Consider the following 14,244-nt stretch of genomic DNA (forward strand, 5'->3'; position numbering starts at 1 on the left):
GGGTGACATAGACAGATACGGAAGGGTGACATAGACAGATACGGAAGGGTGACATAGGCAGATACGGAAGGGTGACATAGGCAGATACGGAAGGGTGACATAGGCAGATACGGAAGGGCGACATAGACAGATACGGAAGGGCGACATAGGCAGATACGGAAGGGTGACATAGGCAGATACGGAAGGGCGACATAGACAGATACGGAAGGGCGACATAGACAGATACGGAAGGGTGACATAGACAGATACGGAAGGGTGACATAGGCAGATACGGAAGGGCGACATAGGCAGATGTGGTGGATTGAGACGCAGCCCATGCAAAAAATCCCAGACATCACTAGTTTAAAGTGACGGAATTTGATGACAATTGTTTTTATTATGTTACTTGGATTGACGCACGGGGTGTCGTCAAAACTCTTAAGGATCAAAGCAATGAAGCAGAATTAGATGTAGCAGCGTTATACACATTTCCAAGGGGTTAAATCCCATATGCAGCCAGGTTAATGATGGTCTCGTGTATGTGTGTGTCCTGGAGTGACAAGGACAGAGAGATGAGAGTCTCCAAAATACGTGACTTTCCATATGTATGGACAAGTGAAGCTAACATTTAAAATGTGGCTCTGCACTTCAGATTTTGGGATTTTACATCAGATGTTTCATATGCGGCGACAGGTAGCCAGTACAGAATGTCATCTTTTGTTTGAGGGTATTTTCATATCTGTTCTATCATTTAGAAATTAAAGCACTGTAATGTATCTAGACCCCCCCCATGTGAAGAAGTCGTTTGCATTTGAATGCATTGGCAGTTTGTTTTAGTAGTGTGTTATGCTCTGCTCAATACTAACTGAATGGTAAATTACGACTGGGGTAATTTTCTTTCTATGCAAGCAACTAAGATGTTTCTGAAGCCAACTTAATCCTGACAAAACTGTGATGAAGAAAAATTATGAATAATCATGAGTGATGCCGTTCAGAGGCGACAACAAAACATACTAACCTCTCACCATTACCAATAACGGGGGGGGGGGGGGGGGGTAGCATTCGCTGCAAAATCGTGGTCGGCCACGGCAACGGCAACAAACAAAAAAACTGAACGTCTTCAGTGTGACCTGAAATTACTCAAACCAGATACAAAGTAGACAAGATAAGGGTTCATCCTTTAAAACTACCAATCACCAAATTAAAAACTAGACCGTCAGGGAGAATCTAAAATCCCCCAAAAATGTCAAGGCATAGGGCGGCAGGGTAGCCTAGAGAGTTGGACTAGTAACCGAAAGGTTGCAAGTTCAAATCCCCTGAGCTGACAAGGTACAAAACTGTCGTTCTGCACCCGAACAGGCACTAGGCTTCAGGTTTCATTGAAAATAAGAATTTGTTCTTAACTGACTTGCCATGAAGGTAAAATAGATTCTGTTATGTTTGAGTCACTTGGACGGGAAAAGAACAAGGACTAAGGCAAATTGTAACTCACCACCCGGATTTGGTCTCATGTAGCAAAGTTTGAAATGTTTTTTGTTTTACATTGGTAAAAGTAGAGACTCAGAGCTACAAAATGTTATACCATACACTGCATTTTTGAGGAACAATGGAAAAATAATTCTGCTTTGAAAGTTGATAAACTTGTAAACTCACTTTTGAGAAAAGGGCATTTTAGCGTTTCGGTGAGAGAGCTCTTCCTTGTCTACACCCATTCAGCATCGTCCACACCCTCTGAAACTTTAGCCACACCCATTCAGCATCGTCCACACCCTCTGAAGCTTTAGCCACACCCATTCAGCATCGTCCACACCCTCTGAAGCTTTAGCCACACCCATTCAGCATCGTCCACACCCTCTGAAGCTTTAGCCACACCCATTCAGCATCGTCCACACCCTCTGAAGCTTTAGCCACACCCATTCAGCATCGTCCACACCCTCTTAAGCTTTAGCCCCACCCATTCAGCATCGTCCACAACCTCTTAAGCTTTAGCCACACCCATTCAGCATCGTCCACACCCTCTTAAGCTTTAGCCCTACCCATTCAGCATCGTCCACACCCTCTTAAGCTTTAGCCCCACCTATTCAGCATCGTCCACACCCTCTTAAGCTTTAGCCCCGTCCATCTCCTTGCGTTCAGAGAGCAAACTTGACGCTCTGGCCGAAGATTTGTTTACCTCTGGATAACATGAAAACATCCTAACCAGCGCTGGCAACAATTTCATTATGTTTTTTGCTGACGTTTACTGACACCGGCCATATTCAACAGGTGTTGTACACTGTACCTAGCTAGCTAGCTAAACAATTAACCTAGCTAGGTAAACAACATGTAAGATCACACACATCACGTCACACGTTAGCTAACGAAGCCAGCCACCTAACGTTAGCTAGGGACACTTTAGCTTGAAATGAAACAACTTTCTGTCAAAATTAGAAACATGTAATGTCTGAAAATGTAGCTAGCTGGACTATCTTACCCGTATACATCATCATGCACGGTGGACGCGTCTCCTTGTCACGGATCCATGCCACAAATGCCCTTAGTTTGAAGACGTAATCCCATCTCCTTAGCTATCATACTCCAACTCCACTGATTTCAAAACTCGAGCCTCCAGAAAGTGGAGAGCAACACTTATGCAACTACATTTTTTTTTTTAAAGACGCATTCAACAGGATTACCAACACAGACTGTCCAGCTCAAATAGTCCAAAGTCTTCTATATGGCAGACCAATCCGAACTCGTCTCTCGGCATGTCCAGCCCACTCATTATCTCAGCCAATCATGGCCAGTGCGGAGGTTAACCCTAACCCTAAACCTACCGCCCCGCCGGTGCTGAACAGAATCGGATTGGAAACACTGAGATATGTATGACAATGCCACAAATCAAAGCTCGCCTCGCTCTAATCTAAAATGTAGGAGTATAGAGACAAATGAAACACATATGGAAGGGCATGTAGCCTAGCACCAGCACCACAGCAATCTGTACGGGAGGGTTTCGGTCCATTCCTTTTCAATTTATGTCAGTTGAATTGGACATGGAGCTTGTTCAGAGAGAAATGCAGTCCTATGAACTCACTGGAATTGAGATGGAAGTCTTTGCAGAGCAATGGTGTTATTGTGCATTTACTCCAGTGTATCTTCTGTGCTTTACTCTGTTTGTTCATTTCCTGTCGTTCTCCTTCCCATCGCAGGATCCTGTAAACACCTGAGAGGTTCATTAGTGTGGGCAATGTTCTGGTTCCAGTGACTGCTCCTCCTCAAACAGCCCAGTTCCCCAGGAGGCACAGACTCACGTCAAGAAATTAATTTTTACATAATGTGGGACCAACTTTCTCCCAGTGAAAAGCTGAGCACCCTTAAATCAATTTGGAAGTAACACAAGGCATTGTTCCACTCTGATTGAAACAAATGTGGGCCTTTGTCATCATTTCTAATTTATAAATGATGGTGATCGAGACCTGTCTGCCAGCCCACCTGATTAAAAGGGCTCATGATTAAACTGTCCTACGAGAGAAAATACAATTTTAAAAAAAACGAATTTGAATATGTATGGAGGGATATGCTTAATTGCTTTCTTAAGTCGTTTGCATCGACAAATTGCTTTTTGTGCAAATCAATCCTCAGCTTTTCTGCCTTTGGAACTATTGATATGTGTGTTTAAACGGGGCCAAAGAGGGTAGTTGAAATATTCTACGATCTGCTTAGTCCCGAGTTGGAGTACTTCAGCCGCATGGGGGAAAGACTGCAACACAGAGTGGAGTTATGGAGTGGTTCATGCTGGCAATCAGGGGAGTTAGAAATGCTGGGAGAAATTGGACTGCCGTGTATGTACAGTATCATATTGCAGCGGATGGTAATAGAATTTAAATGGATTTTATGGCATTTTTTGATAAATGGCCCTCTTGGGTTTGTGTGTTTCTCTGTGCGTGTGTGTGTGTGTGTGTGTCCTGTTATTTTTAGGCTAAGGTTAAACTGTTTGTTGCTGTGTGCATGGAGCGAGCCTTGACAGCTAAGTGTGAAGAAAACCTATTGAGTTGGGCTGGGCTCTTCCAATTTCTCTCCTTTAAGACCGTGTGCTGCGAGAGGGGAAAGGCTACCTCTCACCTCTAATGGGCACAGGGGAGAATTGGGAGTCAAAGCATGTTTTAGCAGGGCCACACAATCTCAGGAGGGAGCCCGCACTTTGTGTGTGTGTGTGTGCGCGTGCGTGCGTGCGTGCGTGCGTGTGTGTGTGTGTGTTGTTGTTGGGAGACATGTAACATCCCTGTACAGTCTGCATACCTGTAGTTTTGAATAGTAGCAGCTAAACAAAGGCATGCCTCCATTTTTCTCAGCTCTGTAAGTCTGCGGAGTGTAGCGCAGTGCTGTGTAGTGCAGCGGGGTTCAGGGTTTGGAGCCTGTAGGATGCATTTTCATCCATTTTTATCCCCAATTTCCATGTTTGTTTCCTGTCAGAGAAACAACAAAGGGCAGAGCACTACCTCCATATCTTATCTCCCTCTATTTCTCTCTTGTTCTCTCTCTCTCTCTCTCTCTCTCTCTCTCTCTCTCTCTCTCTCTCTCTCTCTCTCTCTCTCTCTCTCTCTCTCTCTCAGAATCTACCATTGTTCTGTTTCCACCCTAACTCTCCGGTGCCGGTGTTTTTCTGTGGCATAGCCGGGTTTCTGCGCCACGGCGCCCTTTGTGAGCTCTGGCAGTCGAGACCTGCCGCGGGTAATGAGGACGGATGCCTGTGCGTGGGAAGCGCTGGCGCTTTGTAGTGTCATTGTACAATAGCAAGGCTCCTGGAAGCCTGGAAGCAGTCAAGGTGTTGCCGCACAGTCAACAGGGCTGGCCAGAAACACAGGTTTAGGAGAGACAGTTTGTTTTTGAATTAGGACTAATTAGAATTGCCACTTCTGCTCAACTGTGGGTTGATGCACAATGCTCAGTGTTACGATAAATATTAAGGGAAAGGAATCTATAGGGCAGAAAATAGTAGCTGATTTATTGACATTTCCTCACCTCATAACGCAGAGCTGCTGAAACCTGTGCAAGCAAAGTGGTACTGTGCTTATAGAGTAAGTGGGTCGGCAGGTAGCCTAGTGGTTAGAGTGTAGGGTCGGCAGGTAGCCTAGTGGTTAGAGTGTAGGGGGGCAGGTAGCCTAGTGGTTAGAGTGTAGGGTCGGCAGGTAGCCTAGTGGTTAGAGTGTAGGGTCGGCAGGTAGCCTAGTGGTTAGAGTGTAGGGTCGGCAGGTAGCCTAGTGGTTAGAGTGTAAGGTCGGCAGGTAGCCTAGTGGTTAGAGTGTAGGGACGGCGGGTAGCCTAGTGGTTAGAGTGTAGGGTCGGTAGGTAGCCTAGTGGTTAGAGTGTAGGGGCAGCAGGTAGCCTAGTGGTTAGAGTGTAGAGGTGGCAGGTAGCCTAGTGGTTAGAGTGTAGAGGTGGCAGGTAGCCTAGTGGTTAGAGTGTAGGGGCAGCAGGTAGCCTAGTGGTTAGAGTGTAGGGACGGCGGGTAGCCTAGTGGTTAGAGTGTAGGGTCGGTAGGTAGCCTAGTGGTTAGAGTGTAGGGGCAGCAGGTAGCCTAGTGGTTAGAGTGTAGAGGTGGCAGGTAGCCTAGTGGTTAGAGTGTAGGGGTGGCAGGTAGCCTAGTGGTTAGAGTGTAGGGTCGGCAGGTAGCCTAGTGGTTAGAGTGTAAGGTCGGCAGGTAGCCTAGTGGTTAGAGTGTAGGGACGGCGGGTAGCCTAGTGGTTAGAGTGTAGGGTCGGTAGGTAGCCTAGTGGTTAGAGTGTAGGGGCAGCAGGTAGCCTAGTGGTTAGAGTGTAGAGGTGGCAGGTAGCCTAGTGGTTAGAATGTAGGGGCAGCAGGTAGCCTAGTGGTTAGAGTGTAGAGGCGGCAGGTAGCCTAGTGGTTAGAGTGTAGGGTCGGCAGGTAGCCTAGTGGTTAGAGTGTAGAGGTGGCAGGTTGCCTAGTGGTTAGAGTGTAGGGGTGGCAGGTAGCCTAGTGGTTAGAGTGTAGGGACGGCAGGTAGCCTAGTGGTTAGAGTGTAGGGTCGGCAGGTAGCCTAGTGGTTAGAGTGTAGGGGGGGCAGGTAGCCTAGTGGTTAGAGTGTAGAGGGGGCAGGTAGCCTAGTGGTTAGAGTGTAGGGGTGGCAGGTAGCCTAGTGGTTAGAGTGTAGGGTCGGCAGGTAGCCTAGTGGTTAGAGTGTAGGGTCGGCAGGTAGCCTAGTGGTTAGAGTGTAGGGGTGGCAGGTAGCCTAGTGGTTAGAGTGTAGGGGTGGCAGGTAGCCTAGTGGTTAGAGTGTAGGGTCGGCAGGTAGCCTAGTGGTTAGAGTGTAGGGTCGGCAGGTAGCCTAGTGGTTAGAGTGTAGGGTCGGCAGGTAGCCTAGTGGTTAGAGTGTAGGGTTGGCAGGTAGCCTAGTGGTTAGAGTGTAGAGGGGGCAGGTAGCCTAGTGGTTAGAGTGTAGGGTCGGCAGATAGCCTAGTGGTTAGAGTGTAGGGGTGGCAGGTAGCCTAGTGGTTAGAGTGTAGGGGGGGCAGGTAACCTAGTGGTTAGAGTGTAGGGGTGGCAGGTAGCCTAGTGGTTAGAGTGTAGGGTCGGCAGGTAGCCTAGTGGTTAGAGTGTAGGGGTGGCAGGTAGCCTAGTGGTTAGAGTGTAGAGGGGGCAGGTAGCCTAGTGGTTAGAGTGTCGGGTCGGCAGGTAGCCTAGTGGTTAGAGTGTAGGGTCGGCAGGTAGCCTAGTGGTTAGAGTGTAGAGGGGGCAGGTAGCCTAGTGGTTAGAGTGTAGGGTCGGCAGGTAGCCTAGTGGTTAGAGTGTAGGGTCGGCAGGTCGCCTAGTGGTTAGACTGTAGTAACTAGCAGGTAGCCTAGTGGTTAGAGTGTTGGACTAGTAACCAGCAGGTAGCCTAGTGGTTAGAGTGTTGGACCAGTACTGTAACCAGCAGGTAGCCTAGTGGTTAGAGTGTTGGACTAGTAACTAGCAGGTAGCCTAGTGGTTAGAGTGTTGGACTAGTAACCAGCAGGTAGCCTAGTGGTTAGAGTGTTGGACAAGTAACCAGCAGGTAGCCTAGTGGTTAGAGTGTTGGACCAGTAACCAGCAGGTAGCCTAGTGGTTAGAGTGTAGAGGCGGCAGGTAGCCTAGTGGTTAGAGCGTTGGACTAGTAACTAGCAGGTAGCCTAGTGGTTAGAGTGTTGGACTAGTAACTAGCAGGTAGCCTAGTGGTTAGAGTGTTGGACTAGTAACCAGCAGGTAGCCTAGTGGTTAGAGTGTTGGACTAGTAACTAGCAGGTAGCCTAGTGGTTAGAGTGTTGGACTAGTAACCAGCAGGTAGCCTAGTGGTTAGAGTGTTGGACTAGTAACCAGCAGGTAGCCTAGTGGTTAGAGTGTTGGACTAGTAACAAGCAGGTAGCCTAGTGGTTAGAGTGTTGGGCCAGTAACCAGCAGGTAGCCTAGTGGTTAGAGTGTTGGGCCAGTAACCAGCAGGTAGCCTAGTGGTTAGAGTGTTGGACTAGTAACCAGCAGGTAGCCTAGTGGTTAGAGTGTTGGGCCAGTAACCAGCAGGTAGCCTGGTGGTTAGAGTGTTGGGCTAGTAACCAGCAGGTAGCCTAGTGGTTAGAGTGTTGGGCCAGTAACCAGCAGGTAGCCTAGTGGTTAGAGTGTTGGGCTAGTAACCAGCAAGTAGCCTAGTGTTTAGAGAATTGGGCCAGTAACCAGCAGGTAGCCTAGTGGTTAGAGCATTGGACTAGTAACCGAAAGGTTGCTAGATTGAATCCCTGAGCTGACAAGGTAAAAATCTGTCATTCTGACCCTGAACAAGGAAGTTAACCCAATGTTCCAAGGCCGTCATTGTAAATAAGAAATTGTTCTTAACTGACTTGCCTAGTTAAATTTAAAAAAGAAGTGGCCTTTTTGTGAGCCTCTTGTGGGCTAAAGATAAAACAAAGGACATTGGACCGATTTTATAATCTAATTTTCTCCCTTTAGACAAACACATGAGCATGCACACACACACACACACACACACACACACACACACACACACACACACACACACACACACACACACACACACACACACACACACAGGCAGTGACTTAATAACAGATCTTCACAATTCTGCACAGCCGGTATTTCCCAGTCCCATAGGCTATTATGTTTCCAGAACTAGGCTTGAATTCTGTTTTATACATCAAGAACTACAATTGTATCCAATGGACTGATTAACCTTAGAATACTATGTTTCTGGACTACAGAGACAACTGGTTTCACAGACGCATGTTAAACTATTTATAGACAACATTTTTGTAATATTCAGGAATATATTGTAGCCTAAATGTTAATATACAAGTATAATCACACGGCAGACGAGTTGTTATATGAACTTTGAAGTAATCTGCGAGATGTGATGGCCCCCACAGACTCTCAACATGAAAAACATGCTATTTCCCCTAGTCTGTCTGGGAAACTGCAGTAGTCTATGCCAACTACAGAGTTGACCCATGTCAGCTGTAGAATACTAGAGAGAGAGAGAGAGAGAGAGAGAGAGAGAGAGCTGTAGGAGTGGAGATGGATGGTGCATGATGTTCTAAACAGGATTTGCCTGACCCCATAGCGCGAGCATAAAGGCATTCAATGTATCCCCGAGAGACTTGTCGCAAAAGCAACGGAGAGAGGGAGATAGAGGTTACCTAGTAAAGAGGGAGATAGGAGTTATCTAGTAGAGCATGCGGGAGGCTGAGACAAATCCACTCCCTATAATGACACCATGAGCTCACCTTTACGCGCCAGCCCGCCCCTCTGCAACATTTGTACTGTACACCATTTGCCTGCCTCTTTGTCTCTTGTCAGTTTGGCTGCGTGTAATTCACGGTCATGTTAGTGCACTTAATAGCTCTGAGGATTTAGGTTGGATGTCTATACTTGGGTGTCTATAGGTTCAATGTCTGTAGTCTATTCGTTGCTCAGACAAAGCTACCCGCTACTGCCGCTGACAACCCCAGTTTCGCGCCTTTCGCTGTCTTGTCTTGGCGCGTCTGTAGCGGGCACAGAACAACTCGACTGCTTTGCTTTTTAACAGACGCCCGGGGACGATGCTGGAAAACATGTCCAGCTCTCTTGGATAAGTAGAGGAGAAACCAAGTTTGCAGCATGGTGAAAAGCAAAGGTAAGCTGAATAAATCGAGTGATATTGTGTGGCTCATTCAACGACGTCTTTGATGCTGTTGAAATCATATTCGGGCGGTTCTCGCGCCCCCCCTGGATATGGTTTTAAAGTTGGCTGAAATACCGGGGTACGTCTGTTGTGAGATATCCTATTTCAGGCAGTTTTGGAACTGCAATTTTCATCTGAATTTTGACTGCCATTGCATTTTGACTACTGAATTTTGACTGCTTTGGAATCCATGCATTTCATCGTCTGCTTTTTGGGATGTAGCTTTTGTATCAGAGATGTAGGCAGTCTATTCTGTAGTAGCCTAGGGCTTCATCTGACAACACCTGCCTGTTAACGGGGAAAGGATATCATTCATACCAAATCATTTATATATTTAAAAAAGTGGGGTGGTGCGGGGTATTTTACACCACATAAACAATGTATCCACCTTATCATTATTCAAGTTTTTTATGTTACCTATATACAATATATGCACCGCATCTTGATGTGTTGCATCATACACTCTAAGGGCATTTAATTAGGTTGCGTTTGGATTTAATTAGGTTGATCTGCAGATTGGGGCTGACGAAACTTGTTTTCAGAAAGGTTTAAAACATTTAATGGAGTCCAGGGAAACTCCCAGAACAACTGATTGCAATTAAAGTAAGAGGGAGTGGTTGTCGGCTTTAAAATGCTAAATGATTCTACATTCTTCCACACATAATCATAATGTTTTAGATGAAATCCCACCTGTTAATGTCGGACTGTCCTTTAAGTAATTCTCAGTCTCGGGAAAAATGGATGCAACCATATTCATGTACCTCTGAGAATCTGATTTACTAATCATCAACATCAACTGCACTATCTTCTACTTATATTCTAGGACATGCCCTGTGATGTGTTTTGAATATAAAAATACTTGTTTTTATGTCTTGGATTTAGGCAGGTACATTTTTACATAGAATTTCCGCAACGTTTTTTTGGCCTGTACATAAGTGCATTCTGGGAGCCTGATATTTTAAAACTCATTCCCATTAGCATCTTGTGTCTTTCCAAGGCTCTCTCTCTCTCTATATATATATTTTTATCTTGACTAGCTGTGTACTAGTACTGTTTTCAACACTGGCTCTGTTTCGTGTCCATGCTGTAGGTCATGTAACTGTTTTTTTTACGTACAATAACCTTTGTGGACAAATGTTGCTCTCTGTTTTTTGTGGTGAAACAAAAGTTGTGGTTGAATTTATTCTGCCACTGTGTCTTCTCATTGTCTCGGCTTAAGCCTATATATAAATGAACAGGTTTTTAGAGCAAACAACGCAATTATCACAACACATCGGTTGTAATATGTCTTTTTTTTCCCTGTTTTGGCTTCCCAGTTATTTTACCCACACACCATTACTGATTTAGCCTTCTCCTTCTCTGCCTCTTTTCAGGTCAACTCAGAGTCCATGTCTCAGGGTCTGATACTGTCATTAATAACTGACATGGTGGAGGGTCCAATTCATAGTGCATTACTCTAATATATTCTGGTATGTGCCCTCACCACACGGAGGCATCACTTCTCGAAGCCTCTGCCAAGTTTGACGCATGCCAAGTCCTGGCTGAGAGAGAGAGCTGCTTGGAGAGTTAAGGTTATTAAATAAGGCGTGTGTATTGTTGGATATTTAAGGCACAAATGTGGGAGCCAAACTATAAATATTTCTGAGATGTAAACATGGTTAATGTGGTGATCAGGCACAGGATTATAATACTGTATATTCTTAGAATCAGCCTATATGTGTAGCATAGGCTTGTTGTACTTTGTTTGTTGTACTTTTTACCCCAATTTTGTGATAACCAATTGGTAGTTACAGTCTTGTCCCATCGCTGCAACTCATGTACGGACTCGGGAGAGGCGAAGGTCGAGAGCCGCGCGTCCTCCGAAACACGACCCCACCAAGCCGCACTGCTTCTCGACAAAACTGTTCGCTTAACCCGGAAACCAGCCACACCATTGTGTCGTCGGGGAAACACCGTACACCTGGTGACCGTAGTCAGCGTGTATGCCCCCGGCCCACCACAAGGTGTCGCTAGAGCGTGATGGGACAAGGTCATCCCGGCCGGCCAAACCCTCCCTTAACACGGACGACGCTGGGCCGATTGTGCGCCGCCTCATGAATCTCCTGGTCGTGGCTGGCTGCGACACAGCCCGGGATTGAACCCGGAGCTGTTGTGACGCCTCTAGCACTGCGATGCAGTGCTTTAGACCACTGCGGCCCTCGTGCATAGGCTTTTGAACCCATTCTCACTTAAATGCATTCAGTGTTATCAGTGTCTGGATTAGAAGAAAGAGGAATAGTTTGTGCTGGGTTCATGACAAATGTATTAACAGTGGAGGAAAACACTGTAATTAAAGATCTCAATTAACGTCTAAATAATCCCATTTTCATCGTCTTGAAAGGAAAACGTGATCCATAAAGGGATGAATGTTAATGACTTCCCTCGGTTGGAGAGGCTCTATATATACCAGCTATCATGAATACTGGAGTGTGTATATCACTGACTCTATCCTTCAACTGTCAAAGGAAGGAGCACACTTGTGTTTTTCAAGGCAGTGTTTTCCGTGTGTTAAGTCAACGTATGTCTGATTGGGCCGTACGTACAGTATAGCCCTGTATATGTGTACCAAACGTGTTCATCGCTGTGTGTGTATGTATAAGAGGGACAGAAAGAGACAATGCCAAACACATTTATGTTTGTTTGTGGTTTGCGTCACTGCAGCAGGGTATTGGCACAGCCTCTGTAGGGGGAGCTGTGCAGAACAACATCGGGCCAGGCTGCTCCTCAGGGTCAGATGATGCAAAGACGAGCACCGTTTGCCTCAGTGTGCTGATCCTAGAGCCTGGAGTAGTGGGGGCTGATTTTAGAGCCTGGAGTAGTGGGGATTGATTCAACAGCGTGGAATAGAGGGAGCTGATTCTAGAGCTTAAGGTAGTGGGGGCTGATCCTAGAGCCTGGAGTAGTGGGGACTGATTCTAGAGCCTGGAGTAGTGGGGGCTGATTCTAGAGCCTGGAGTAGTGGGGACTGATTCTAGAGCTTAAGGTAGTGGGGACTGATTCTAGAGCCTGGAGTAGTGGGGGCTGATTCTAGAGCCTGGAGTAGTGGGGACTGATTCTAGAGCCTGGAGTAGTGGGGGCTGATTCTAGAGTCTGAGGTAGTGGGGACTGATTCTAGAGCATGGAGTAGTGGGGACTGATTCTAGAGCATGGAGTAGTGGGGACTGATTCTAGAGCCTGGAGTAGTGGGGACTGATTCTAGAGCCTGGAGTAGCGAGGGCTGATTCTAGAGCCTGGAGTAGTGGGGGCTGATTCTAGAGCATGGAGTAGTGGGGACTGATTCTAGAGCCTGGAGTAGCGAGGGCTGATTCTAGAGCCTGGAGTAGTGGGGGCTGATTCTAGAGCCTGGAGTAGTGGGGACTGATTCTAGAGCATGGAGTAGGGGGGACTGATTCTAGAGCCTGAGGTAGCGGGGGCTGATTCTAGAGCCTGGAGTAGCGAGGGCTGATTCTAGAGCCTGGAGTAGTGGGGGCTGATTCTAGAGCCTGGAGTAGTGGGGACTGATTCTAGAGCCTGAGGTAGCGGGGGCTGATTCTAGAGCCTGGAGTAGCGAGGGCTGATTCTAGAACCTGGAGTAGTGGGGGCTGATTCTAGAGCCTGGATCCCAGAGCCTGAAGTAGTGGGGGCTGATCCCAGAGTAGTGGGGGTTGATCACAGAGTAGTGGGGGTGGATCCTAGAGCCTGGAGTAATGGGGGCTGATCCCAGAGTAGTGGGGGCTGATCCTAGAGCACACAGCCCTGGCCCTGTCACCATGCAGACTGACCCTGTCACCATGCAGCCTGGCCCTGTCACCATGCAGACTGACCCTGTCATCATGCAGACTGACCCTGTCACCATGCAGCCTGGCCCTGTCACCATGCAGACTGACCCTGTCACCATGCAGCCTGGCCCTGTCACCATGCAGACTGACCCTGTCACCATGCAGACTGACCCTGTCACCATGCAGCCTGGCCCTGTCACCATGCAGACTGACCCTGTCACCATGCAGCCTGGCCCTGTCACCATGCAGACTGACCCTGTCATCATGCAGACTGACCCTGTCACCATGCAGCCTGGCCCTGTCACCATGCAGACTGACCCTGTCACCATGCAGCCTGGCCCTGTCACCATGCAGACTGACCCTGTCACCATGCAGACTGACCCTGTCACCATGCAGCCTGGCCCTGTCACCATGCAGACTGACCCTGTCACCATGCAGCCTGGCCCTGTCACCATGCAGACTGACCCTGTCACCATGCAGACTGACCCTGTCACTATGCAGCCTGGCCCTGTCACTATGCAGCCTGGCCCTGTCACCATGCAGACTGACCCTGACACTATGCAGCCTGGCACAGTCACTATGCAGCCTGACCCTGTCACTATGCAGCCTGGCCCTGTCACTATGCAGACTGACACTGTCACTATGCAGCCTGGCCCTGTCACCATGCAGACTGGCCATGTCACCATGCAGACTGACCCTGTCACAGTGCCCATTGGGCTGCTGCTCACCAATGCGTCCTGCTGTCTGTCCCCAGAGCCAGACTCTGGGCCCCTGGACAATGTTGCTACCAGTTATCAGAAGGCTGATATGTGACTGGCATTTGCCAGGGGGTTGTGTGCGTGTGTGCGTGTCTGCATGTGTGTGTATGTGCGCGTGCTGTGCCCGTGTGTGTGTGCACGTGTGTGTATAGGTGCACACCTACACGCCTGTTAAAAGGCATTTTACTGGTCACCTGGCCGTAGCCCTGGGCATGTCAATAATTGAAGTCAGATGTCATGTTTACAGTGCAGTATGTTAACTTGAGTAAATGAATAAAGGGCAAGGGGGGATACCTGGTCAGTTGTACAACTGAATGAAAGGGGGGATACCTAGTCAGTTGTCCAACTGAATGAAAGGGGGGATACCTGGTCAGTTGTCCAACTGAATGGAAGGGGGGATACCTGGTCAGTTGTCCAACTGAATGAAAGGGGGGATACCTAGTCAGTTGTCCAACTTAATGAAAGGGGGGATACCTGGTCAGTTGTCCAACTGAATGAAAGGGGGGATATCTGGTCAGTTGTCCAA

General features: G+C 47.6%; 1 protein-coding gene across 1 annotated transcript in view; it reads left to right on the plus strand.

Moving 5' to 3' along the window:
• Positions 1-8,613: 8,613 nt before the first annotated feature.
• Positions 8,614-14,244, plus strand: part of LOC110534851 (teneurin-2) — a 146,961-nt gene continuing 141,330 nt past the window's right edge. Inside the window, exon 1 of the mRNA XM_036989631.1 lies at positions 8,614-9,115. Within this exon, the coding sequence (XP_036845526.1) occupies positions 9,100-9,115 (16 nt within the window). The 5' untranslated portion in view covers positions 8,614-9,099. The remainder of the gene's footprint in view (positions 9,116-14,244) is intronic.

This window comes from Oncorhynchus mykiss, chromosome 10, assembly GCF_013265735.2.
Source record: "Oncorhynchus mykiss isolate Arlee chromosome 10, USDA_OmykA_1.1, whole genome shotgun sequence".
NCBI lineage: Eukaryota > Metazoa > Chordata > Actinopteri > Salmoniformes > Salmonidae > Oncorhynchus > Oncorhynchus mykiss.